The sequence below is a fragment of the Triturus cristatus genome, chromosome 12 (genome assembly GCF_964204655.1).
Source record: "Triturus cristatus chromosome 12, aTriCri1.1, whole genome shotgun sequence".
Classification (NCBI taxonomy): domain Eukaryota; kingdom Metazoa; phylum Chordata; class Amphibia; order Caudata; family Salamandridae; genus Triturus; species Triturus cristatus.
In genome coordinates this window covers 741,076,256-741,088,414 of record NC_140595.1, presented here as the reverse complement: position 1 = coordinate 741,088,414, position 12,159 = coordinate 741,076,256, and the positions used below count along the sequence as shown (strand labels likewise).

At 45.5% G+C, this 12,159-nt stretch overlaps 1 protein-coding gene across 1 annotated transcript in view; it reads left to right on the top strand.

Moving 5' to 3' along the window:
- LOC146782646 (hydroperoxide isomerase ALOXE3-like) overlaps positions 1-5,007 on the top strand; it is a 170,889-nt gene extending 165,882 nt beyond the window's left edge. The window contains exon 14 of the mRNA XM_085638394.1: positions 4,856-5,007. Within this exon, the coding sequence (XP_085494520.1) occupies positions 4,856-4,861 (6 nt within the window). The 3' untranslated portion in view covers positions 4,862-5,007. The remainder of the gene's footprint in view (positions 1-4,855) is intronic.
- Positions 5,008-12,159: the final 7,152 nt, after the last annotated feature.

Here is a 12,159-nt window from a genome sequence, read left to right as displayed (position 1 = left end):
TCCCATTCGGGGTGACCACAGCACCCAAGGCCTTCACCAAGTGCCTCGCAGCAGTTGCAACCCACTTAAGAAGACAGCACATTCATGTCTTCCCTTACCCGGACGACTGGCTCATAAAAGCCAAGTCACACAGCAGCTGTGTGCAACACACACACAACAATCCAACTGCTTCACAACTTGGGATTCACTGTGAATCTCACCACATCCCACCTCCAATCGTCCAGCATACAACAATATCTAGGGGCTACAATAGACATTTCAAAAGCTCTAGCATACCCCAATCCAGTCAGGATAAGCGCTATACAAGCTCGAATACAAAAATTTCAGTCTCAACACTCCCTACCAGCGTGAGTGTTAATGCAGCTAATCAGGATGATGTCCTCATGCATTCTCCTCGTCCCTTATGCAAGACTCCAAATGCAGGAGTGTTTGGCACGTTAGTGGAACCAGGCTCAAGGTCAGCTACCAGATCTGGTGTTGGTAAACGACCGCACCTATCGCTCTCTGCAGTGGTGGAACACACAAAACCTTTCCAAAGGGCGGCCGTTCCTTGACCCGGTTTCACAGATCACTCACCGGATGGGGGGCTCATCTTCCAACCCATACCATTCAGGGCATGTGGACCCCCAGCAAAAACAATTCCACATAAACTACTTGGAATTGTTGGCACTCTTCCTAGCATTAAAATCTTTTCATCTCCACCTCCTAGGCAAAGCTGTCCTGGTCTGTACAGACAACATGACAGCAATGTACTACATACAGAAACAGGGAGGGACAATCTCTGCAGCTTTCACACCTAGCTCAAAGCATATGGAGATGGGCTATTCCGCAAAACGTATATCTCCTTGCAAAACGCCTCCCAGGGGTTCACAATCAGATTGCAGATCTGCTCAGTCATCAAACACAGCAGATCCACGAATGGGAACTTCATCCTCAAGTTCTTCTTCCATTCTTTCACATGTGGGGCCACCCAGAAATAGATCTGTTTGCCAAACACATCAAAAAGCAAAATGTCCAACCTTCGCATCCAGGTATCCACACCCATCCATTGTCCAAAGGCAATTCGCTATGGATGAACTGGTCAGGCAAATTTGCTTATGCTTTTCTGCCTCTCCCTCTAATTCCGTTTGCGGTTCGGAAGCTCAAACCGCATTCCCTCACAATGATCCTGGTTGCTCCAATATGTAGCCTTTCTGGTCGCTATCACATCTCTTGGAAGAGTTAGTGAGCTCCAGGCATTAACCATACAAGAGCCATTTTTACAGATCCATCATATCAAAGTGGTTCTTAGAACTTCCAAAATATTTACCCAAAGTCGTATCTGCCTTCCATGTCAACCAGTCTGTTGAACTCCCGGTATTTTGTTCCTCAACCAGACTCAGTTGCAGAATGATACTACATTGAAAGAACAAAATCCTTCAGAAAGACCAAACAACTTTGTGGCTTTCTCCCCACCTCATTTGAAAAGCAGGGATTGCAAGGTGGTTTGTTAAATGCATCCAAATATGCTATATCAAAGCCAAACGCACATCAGCCATTCCCCCTAGAGCTCATTCAACACGCAAACAAGGGTCTTCTATGGTATTCTTAGGGAACATTCCCCTAGATGACATCTGCAAAGCAGCAAGTTGGGTTACACCACACACTTTCACAAAACACTATTGTGTAGATGTGCAAGCAAAACAAGCTAGTGTGGGCCAGGCTGTAATAAGAACACTTTTTCAAACCACTGCAACAGATACAGGTAGCCACCGCTAAGGAGGTAACTGCTGTAAAGTCTGTGCACAAGTATACGATCTACAGCTCATATGCCTTGAACGGAAAATGCTACTTACCAGTATGCATCTGTTCTTGGCATGTAGAGCTGTAGATTCGTATACGCCCACCTGTCTCTCCAGATACCTCTATCTGTTCCAGTACTATCTCACTTAGATACATTACTAATGGATTTCTCTTTCTATTTCTTACTAATGCCCATCGTAACCCTTTGTGGCAAAAACAATCTAAAGATGGAGTCCATGCCCATGCGCACTATCGTCCTACCTCGTGACTACAACGACTACTTCCAAGACAAAAGCAAAGTGCAAACATCCGAGCCCAACACCAGATGGCGATCTATGCACAAGTATACGAATCTACAGCTCTACATGTCAAGAACAGCTGCACACTGGTAAGTAGCATCCCCCTCCCCAAAATGCCACTGCAACTGCGAACAACTTCATGGGCGGGTGCCTCCTCCGTGGCCGTCACGTAAATATTTCCACCAACCAAGGCCCCCACAAGGGAGACCATGGAGCACACATGTCTCAGATCAATACTTTTTTTATTGGCAAGCGTGTTTCGGCGATTCCTCCTTCATCAATGCCATCAGGATTAAACAAAGGACAGGCTAAGATGGCAGTCACGGGCATGAACAGCGGAGAAATTGGCCCGTAGTCTGCTTTCCATCAGGACAGTTTAACTGTCCAATGAAAAAGGACAGTGATGTTTTTAAATGTGGAGTAATAGTGATTATGATGGCGTTGATGAAGGCAGAATCGCCGAAACGCGTTTGCCAATAAACAAAGTATTGATCTGAACCGTGTGTGCTCCATGGTCTCCCTGGTGGGGGCCTTTGTTGGTGGAGATATACATGTTAAAATTTGCATAAATGCATAAGCAAGCGCATGTAATTTTTGTAATCAAAAGTGCCTTATCTTATTGAAATAAGTGGCATAGTACAGCCCGACTAACTGCTGCATCCCTGTGCTGCGTTGATTCCATGTGAGACCAACAATTGGTATGTTTTTCTAAGTTGTTTAGTGCAATGTACGTAGAATTTTAGACATCTTTTGATATCTAGTGTATTATACCCTTCTTGCCGAAGTGAGCGCTAGCAAAAATGCAGCCTCCCCTGTGAGAAATTTGTGGTCTCCTCTGTATGTGCATAAATGGGCTCTTCATGAGCTGACCTAGAACTATGTTCAAGTTACCTGCCCGCTGGAGGAGCATTTGCTGGAGGAAAACTCTTAATCCTTTTCTGAACCGTTTGATTCAGCACAAAGAGAATATGACGAGCATCGATATCTAGATAGTGCAGTGAGATGTACCTTAATAGACCCATGCACCAACCCCGACTGAGCTAGCGAGAGGCGATAGGGTATTATCTGTTCAGGTGATGCCTGTAGAGGATGCAGGTTTGATTTCTGGCACCATAAGCAGAAACGTTTCCATCTCAGCTTGTTCTTATCATGGCTTCTGCTCTTGCCTCCGAAAGGATGTCTCTGCAGTCCTGAGGAATATTCAGATCTCTGAATTCAGGATCCATGTGCATAAGTGGAGAGAAGATGGGTCTGGATTCTGGATGAAGGATCTGGCCTTGGCTCATCATCAAAAGGGTTTGGGACGTTTTCAGGAGAATGTAATTGTATTCTGAGAGTAAGAGAATATCTGTGAACCAATGCAGTCTGGCCCACCTTGGGGCTATCAGTATAATATATATTCTCTAAAAAGGTGGTGAGGGCTTTGCACATGTGTGCACTGGAGTGTCCCAAATTATTCACAATTTATCAGAATTAGATCAACGCTCAACTTCCGTGGTTCACAGCTGCTAAGCCACAGTCCTTATAACAATCATTTCTTCGTGGAAAGGAGCGTTATGCTGTTATTTGGTGTACTCAATTAATTATTGACTTCACTAATGATTCAGTCCACAGGCAAACTTCCTTGTTCAACAAGCTTTCTATTTTATTTACTTGCTTTGTTCCAAAGGTTTCTGTATTCCATGTGCAAACATATAAATTGTCCTAACAAATTTTAATGTCATCAATTAAATCAGCCTGCGCGTTTCGTCCACAGAAAAATATAATATGCAAATCCGTATTGACATTCTTATGTGCTATATACATAATTCCAATTCCCTTACAAACAACAACTAATTGTATACAAAACCTTAATTAGGCAGGTCCTCAACCTGCCAAGACACTGCACATCTCCCAGCACCTGCGCACACTCCACTGGCTCCCCATGGAGGCTAGAATCACCTTCAAGATGGTCACCCACGCACACCAGGCCCTCCACGACACCTGACCAGCATGCCTGAACAGACCACTCCAATTCTACGGACCCTACTATCAGCCCAGCTCTCCTATGCCATGGTCCCCTGCACCAGAAAGACCAGATCGGGAGGCTGCTACTCCTTCCTCGTGGCCGGAGCCTGGAATGCCCTTCCGCTCCACCTCAGACAGACATCACTCCCCATCTCTTCAAAAAACCTCAAAACCTGGCTCTTCGACAGACCCCCTCCTTGATGGACTGGAACCTGCATCCCCCCACCCCTCCCCCCAGTGCCTTGAGTCCCTTGCGGGTCAGTAGTCTCGCTTAATAAACAACTGATTGATTGATTGAATTAGACAAAAGAAAAGAAGCCTGCCTATATACAATTTTCACAGCTCCCCTATTTAAATTGATGAATCATCATATTAGTATGTTCCAGACCACATGATAGATTACAAAAAGACCCTCCTATCAATTTATCAAGTGATTCCTATTCAGGAACATCCAATATTTCCCCCAGGAACATTATGTTTGTATAATCATTTGCATGTTCAACCCAGGTCCCACTTCGCTGGTAGGACTGGAGGGTCTTTTTGTATCATGTGGTCTGAAACCTACTAATATGATGGTTCATCAATTTAAATAGGGGAGCTGTGAAGATTGTATATAGGCAGACTTCTTTTTTTGGTAATATTTCTGTGATTGTCTAATTAAGGTCATGTATACGATTAGTTGTTGTTTGTAATGGAATTGGAATTATGTATATAGCACATAAGAATGTCAATAACTGATATGCATATTATATTTGTCTTTTTTCCAGCCCTGATGATGTCCAAGAGTGGACGAAACGCGTAGGCTGATTTAATTGATGACATTAAAATTTGTTGGAACAATTTATATGTTTGCACATGGACTACAGAATCTTTTGGAACAAAGCAAGTAAATAAAATAGAAAAGTTGTTGAACAAGGAAGTTTCCCTGTGGACTGAATCATTAGTGAAGTCAATAATGATGGAGTACACCAAATAACGGCATAACGCTCCTTTCCATGAACAAATGTTAGGCTATCAGTAGGAGGCGACATCGCTCCGCTTTCCTTTTGTGGAGACCTTTCTGTATGAGAGGTTTGGGTGAAAAGTGTATACATTGATCCCGGACCATCTGAGCCAAAAGGCATTCCCCCACAACCCTGAGTGTGGATACTGACTTGCATATAAATGACATTTGCTTTTCTTGCTTGTTGCGAAGAGATTCAATGCTGGTTTGCCAAATAGAAAAGAGATCCTGTCCAGTGCTGACTGATTCAGCTCCCACTCGGGGCAGCTGACCTTGCTTCTGAAGAGCATGTCTGCTAAGAGATTGTTTGTTCCTGGAATGTATTTAGCCCGCAGAGTTATCTTGAGAGTTATTGGCCAGCTCCAGATTTCTTGAGCTTCCTTGGAAAACGTTAAAAATCTTGTACCCCTCCATGGTGGTAAAGCTTGGAAGCTGAGATAGCTTTGTGCTACAGGTGATTGATATGCATGCTCTTCTGGAGTGAAGACCGCTTTCCTTGAATTTGCAGGTCCTGAAGATGACCACCCCAGCCCTATAGGGAAGCATCTACACTTATTACGAAGTCTGGAATTTGAGGTTAAAACATGATGCCCTCTGACCGGTGGGAGGTCTGGGACCACCAGGATAGTGCTTCCATCATACCTGGTGTGATATTCACAAGGTCTTAGAATGATCCTTCTGTTTGAATCCATTATTTTTGTGGCTCTTTCTGTAAGGTCTCCTTTTTAGACCTACAAGAGTGACCAGACTGATCACCGAGGACATGCCCAGAAGCAATTTGAACAGACTCACTGAAACTGACTTTTTTTCCGGATAGTTTGAGAGCCAGTTCCTTGAGCCTTCGTTGCCTGTCGTGGGATAAGAAGGCTTTGTCCTGGACAGTACCTAAGGCTGTGTCCAGGAACATTATCCTCTTGGATGGACTAGTTGATGATTTCTGGTGATTTAGGGTGAGACCTAATTTGGGAAACCACTTTAGGCAAGCCTCTGTGGCCTTGTACACTTGAGATGCTGTTGATGCTTTTATAAACCAGTCGTCAAGGTAGGAGAATATCTGATAATGGTCCTCCCTGAGAGAGGCTGCCACAGGAGCTAAGCCTTTGTTAAATATTCAGGGAGCTGATTGGACTACAAGTGGAAGGACTTTGAATTGGTAATGGGTGCCAGCTCCAGGGAAGCGTAGGTATCAGCGATGTTTGGCATGTATGGGGATGTGGAAGTATGCATCCTGTAAATCCAGAACTGTTATTTGGTTTACCTGGTTTAGGAGTTGCAGAATGTCGGACAGAGTGACCATTTGAAAGGATTTTTTGCGTAGATACTAGTTTAATTTTCGGAGGTCTAGGATGGGTCGCCATTCCCCTGTTTTCTTTTTGATTGGTAACAAACCGGAATAGAAACCCATGCCCTTCTGTGGATAAGGGACTTTTTCTATTGCTCCTTTGGCTAGCATGGTGAGGGTTACCTTCCTGAGTAATTAAAGACTGGGTGGGTGTGCTCCCTTTGGTGGAGTGATTGGCGGCCTCTCAAAGAACTCCCAGGTTGTTTGCCGCCATTGCTAGAGGTAGTTGGTAATCTTCGCAGCCAAAGTTTCTGAAGGGTTGGGGGTAGCCAGCACCTGGTTGAGGTCATGGTTTGCGACTGTTGTCTTGATCCTGGCAAGTTTGCTTCCTTCTAGGTCCTCGTTTGTTGTATGCCACCATGGGTGTCTGGCGATAGGGCTGTTGCTGGTAAGAGGCCCTATATTGTGATTGGAAGGACTGGTACTGTGGGAAGCTCTGTTGTTGTCCTCTGCACGTTGAGAATCCTCCTGTATTTTCTCTGACCTGTTTTAGTTGGTTTTATGATTCTGGGCTCTTTACCACTGCTGATCAGTGCTAAAGTGCATATGTTCTCCCTATTGGAAATTGATGTATGGATTAGTGACTCCATGATTGGCTGGTTTGGTTTACCTGTCAGACCCTAGTACAGTGAACCAGGAGTGCCCAGGGCTGGTAATCCAAATGCTGCTAGTGGGCTTGCAGCACTGGTTGTGCCACCCACAGAAGCAGCCTGTTAAAATATGTCTAAGACTTGCCATTGCAGAGTCTGTGTACAGTCTGGTACTGCCATGCTGACTGGGCAAGTGCACCCGCTTGACAGTCTCTAATCCTTCCCTTTACTGCATATTAGTCACCCCTATGGTAGGCCCAAGGGCAGGGTGCATTGTAAGTATAAGGTATGACATGCCCTGGTGTGTGTGGCATGTCCTAATAGTAAATTACAGCCATTTTCGTTCTTCACTATTGCAAGGCTACCTGTTTCCCATAGGCCAGAATGGACAGTTTGATTATTACATCTTATAATCTTACTCGGGGAACATGGTAGAAATTCGAGTTTAGTATGCCTGAACTCAGAATGATAAAATGCATCTTTTAGTGAAGCTGGTTTTAACATTCTGTGTTTGAAAATACCACTTTTAGAAAGTAGGTATTTTCTTGTCTAACCATCCAAGCCTGCCTCAGCTAGGTTGTGTATTCCTTGTCTGGAGTTTGAGTGACGGTGGTGTAGGGATTCCAGGAGACAGGGTGAGTCAGCACAGGACTGAATAGAGAGAGCTGCATGCAGATTGGTGTGAGGAGTTGCACCTGGGACCTGAATAGGGCTGTGCCTTCCCTCCACAATGCTGGCTCCACCTCCTGTGGTGCGTTTGATGTCTCTGCCCTGCTCTCTGAAATGAAAGGAGTCTTGTCAACAAAGTGCTCCAGGACTGACCAGAACTGGTTTGGACTAGGCAAAGGCCTCTCTGCCTTCAGAGAACAAAAATAAACTGTGTATAAAAGGGGGGACACAGACCCCAGAACTTTAGATCACTTTGGGAAACAAGAAAAAACCTTTGCTGAGGAGAGGAACCAGAGAGACTGAGGAGAGACGATCCCTAAGCTTGAGGGATTGGCCTGCAGTGGTTGCCTGACTGCCAAAGAGAGGAGAAAGGAACTTTGTGTACTTTATTCAACTTGTGAAGGCTATCCAAGGGCTTGAGAAAAGAGCTTGCCTCCTGCTGAAGTCTCAGGGACAACAGACTTCACCCACCAGCTCCCCAAGAGTTCTTTGGAAGTGCCTGCTGTTTTGCGAGGCTTTCTGAGGGACTGCGTGTCGGAAGGAGCTGGAAGCGTGACTCACGAGCAAGAAGCGTGCCACCGCACTGCCGCTGTCACTTCACAACGAGAAAGCACCTCGCATCACCGGAGAAGAGGATCGACGTCGCTGCAGATGCCGCCGCATCACCGGGAAGCGTGTCGCAGGGCCTGTCGCGGCCCACAAGAACAGTTGAGTCATCTCGGGGTCCCCGAAGCACCCCGCATTGCCAGAGAAGATGATCAACGTTGCATCAGATGCTGCCGCATCATTGAGAAGCGTGTCGCAGGGTCTGTCGCGGCTCACATCATTGCCGAAGCGTCTCGCATCACCGGAGAAGAGGATCAATGTCACAGCAGATGCCGCTGCATCACCGAGAAGCGTGTTGCAGGGCCTGTCGCGGTCCGCATCGTGTCGCACCAAGAAAAGACGCCATCTTTGTTTCTATGCACCGAATCTGCGTTGCATCACGACATTGCGTGCCGCATCGCCACGGAAGCGCAGTAAGAAACTGACGCATCACCTCCCCTCACAGAGAAGAACCGATGCAGCAGTAGGGACCCGACTCATCACTGTTCTTGCATGTAAGGAACCGATGCATCACCTTCCCTGCAACACTTTTGTTGTATTGCGTTACGCATCTTAAGGTACATTGACCTCAAAGTGTCGAATTTTAACATCTAAAGAGAACTAAGCTAATTCTACCATTTTAAGTACAGTATTGTAGATTTTTGTCGTTTGTGGTCTTGTGATAAGTCTATATAAAGAATACCTATTTTTGATATAAAACTTGCGTTGTGTCCATCTGTAGTGTTGTCACTTGATTACTGTAGGTGTTCACAAATGCTTTACACACTGCCTCTGAGATAAGCCTGTCTGCTCGTGCCAAGCTACCAAGGGGGTGAGCAGGGGTTATTTTAGGAGTGTACCCCCTTACCCTGACTAGACGCAAGGGTCCCTATTTGTCAAAGGTACCTACCTCTACCAACTAGAGACCCCCAAATCTAACACATGTGCTCCTTGAAAGTGCAGCTTTCGAAACTGTAAAGTGCCTAGTGATTTAGCTGTCTGTTTTGATGGCTAACAGAGCATTGTCTATGCGTGTGTCAAAAAAGTTTTTTCCCTATCGTAGGAAATGTCTAAGATTTTGAATTTTACCTCCAACCAGAAAATTCTCTCTTTGAGCAAACCTTGTCATCTCAACACTGCAGCTGCCGAAAGCCGGTGGAGGCTGTGTCTTGTGCGTATTTTATGATTTCTGATGATGTGTTGCTCACCTTCTTGCAAGATGTTTCTTGCCTCTGATTTTCTGTCATCCGGCACCAGTTCCATGAGGGCACTGATGTCAGACCACATCTGTCTGTTGTAGCGACCTAAAGTGGTTAATGAGTTGGCCGTACAAACCATGATGGCAGACATGGTGGTGAATCTCTTCCCTATACTATCCAAGCACTTGCCCTTCTGGTCTGGTGGAGCAGCTGTTGTAGTAGAGGGGTTCTTAGAATGGCATTGAGGTGCCTGTGAAATTACAGAGCATGGCTTGGGATGCCATATGAGGCAAGGAGCATCTTCTATGCACGGGAAAACGCCACCACAGTATCTAGACTACTCCTAATCTTTGTGCCCTCTTCCCATATGTAGGCTGCAATGTGCTTGTACCGATTTCCTTGTTTGCTCTTTAAAATTGTAGAGATAGTAGTCAGACTGCTTTACTGGTATTGGCAATTTGGATCTTGGTACAGCCCTCCCCTTTAAACTGAGAAATCCTCCTATGTCCTCCGGAGGTGACTCCTCAGACTGTGGTGCTGGAGGTGATGGAGTGGGAGTTAGGTAATCGTCCCATTCGTCATGGGTGTGCTGGTAGTCTGGAAGTTCTCCCTCCTCCCTGTCATTGAATGATGGACCATCCCGAGGATGTCCTGCTATGTTCGAAGCAGGCGTCATGCTGGGTGTTGTAGGTGGAGGGATAGTCCTTGGCATTCCTGGAGGTGGAGCAGTGGGCTGTTCTTGTGGATGTTCGGGAAACCTCTCATGGTAGTCCTTCAGCAGATGTAGGCTCTTGAACTGCACCCTCTCAAGAAGGTAATTTACCATAATGCTGGTACTGCCCCCATAATGCCTAGGCTTGTCAGGATATTGTGTCTGTGGGTTATAATGCTCTCCATAATATTCTTCATCCTGGTATATTACATGGAGTTCGGATGGGCTGTTCCTAAAGGGCCTCAATCCTCCACGTCCAGAGGATGGTTAGAGGGAAGAGGAGATACCTTGCTGTGTGAGGTATGCTCAGGTAAGAGGAAAGTCTTGAATTTTAGTGGCATTGATGAGCTGATGGAGGTAGGTAGTAACAGCTGAGGTTGCAGAGTGACTTTCACCGTCATCCGTGTTCTTCTCCTCGGCGGGGTTGTCGTCGATTGGAAGCATTGGTGTAGCTGCCGAAGAATCCTTTGTTGAAGGGATCGATGCTGACGCGGAGATTGAAGGTGACGTTGATGCCTTTGTCGATGAAACTGTAGTAGCCCTGAACGATGTTGCTCTCGACTTTGCGGCTACCATAGATGTGAGTTTTAGAGCAGTTTTATGCTTCGTAGTCAGTTTTATGCTTTGGAGGATGTTCTCCTGTTTTAACAGATCGAGTACTGGGCTCAGATCTGGCAGTCTCTGCAGAGATTCGTCGTGTCTTCTCATTCTTTGAGCTGTCCTTGGCACACCCATGGTGGGATTTTTTAAGGGCTTTTCTGCCTTACTCTGATGTCCCCAGGTCATGGAATCTGTCCCTCTTACGGGATCTCTTCTGAGATATAGAAGAGGAGTCGCTATCCTGCTCAGAAGATAGAGATCTGTGGCTTGCCTTTCTGAAGCCACAGAAGAAGCCTCCCCTCCCTTGAAGATTTTGGTGGAAAAACTATGACAGACTTTAGTCTTTTACCTTGTGCTGAAGGTATAGGCAGTGCAGACATTCCACATGAAGCTTTTCTTTCTTTCCATGGGTCTTGCAGGGCCTGAAGAGCCCCTTTATTTATTTTTTTGATGACTGACATCGTAGAAGTAGTAGTTTCCAGAAACTCGTTTGAATAACACTGAGCAGAGCTAAGGGAGCTTCCCTTCACGTGATATGAAGTAGAAAATATGAGGGGTTGAGCCTCTTTGGAGTATTCTAGAGGGTGCCATTTGCTGAAGTTTTGTCCTTTTTAAAAGGATGTAGATAGGCTATTCAATTGATCATTACCAGAATTATACAAGCATGTGAATCTAGGAAAGTTCCAATACTGGAGAATCAGATTTTGAGGTTTTTTTTTCCTTGAACAGAACTAAACTTATCTTAAGGGAAATGGTAAGGAAGTTCTGATTTGCAGTTAAGTTGGTGAAAAGAACAGCCAACCATCCTTTTTTTTAAATATATAATTTATTGGACTATTACAAGGTTGGTAGAGGAAGAATAAAGTACAAGCAAGAAATTTTCTCTGCATTGTTTCCTAAATTACACAGGTCTTGAGTTAGGAAGAGCACTGTTGGTCTAGTAGTGGGATCTCGAAGTGCTTTTTAATGCAAAGCCAAAAAAGAACTTTCCGATGATCCGACATGGATGCGGCAGGCAGGAGATTCAAGACCAGGCACGCAGCAGCATTTTGAACAATCTGGAGACGATGGATAAGACCGTCAGGGATTCCAAGATAGTTGCCATAGTGAAGCCATTAGGTAATGAGCAAGTGGACCGCTGCCTCTTTAAGGCAAACCCTATCCATAATACTTTAGTCAAACCCACTGGTTTTGCAAATGCTTGTTTATGCTTGGACTGGTTCACTTACCTGTCTAAGCAACGTCTCCTTCCTCTTTCCCCCCCCCCACCCCCTCGTACCATGCCTACACAATTCTGCTTTCATTCCAGCCACAATGTCGTTTGACAGCCTACCTCCTTGTGCAGGCCGTGGCGGCCGCATTGGTGGATGG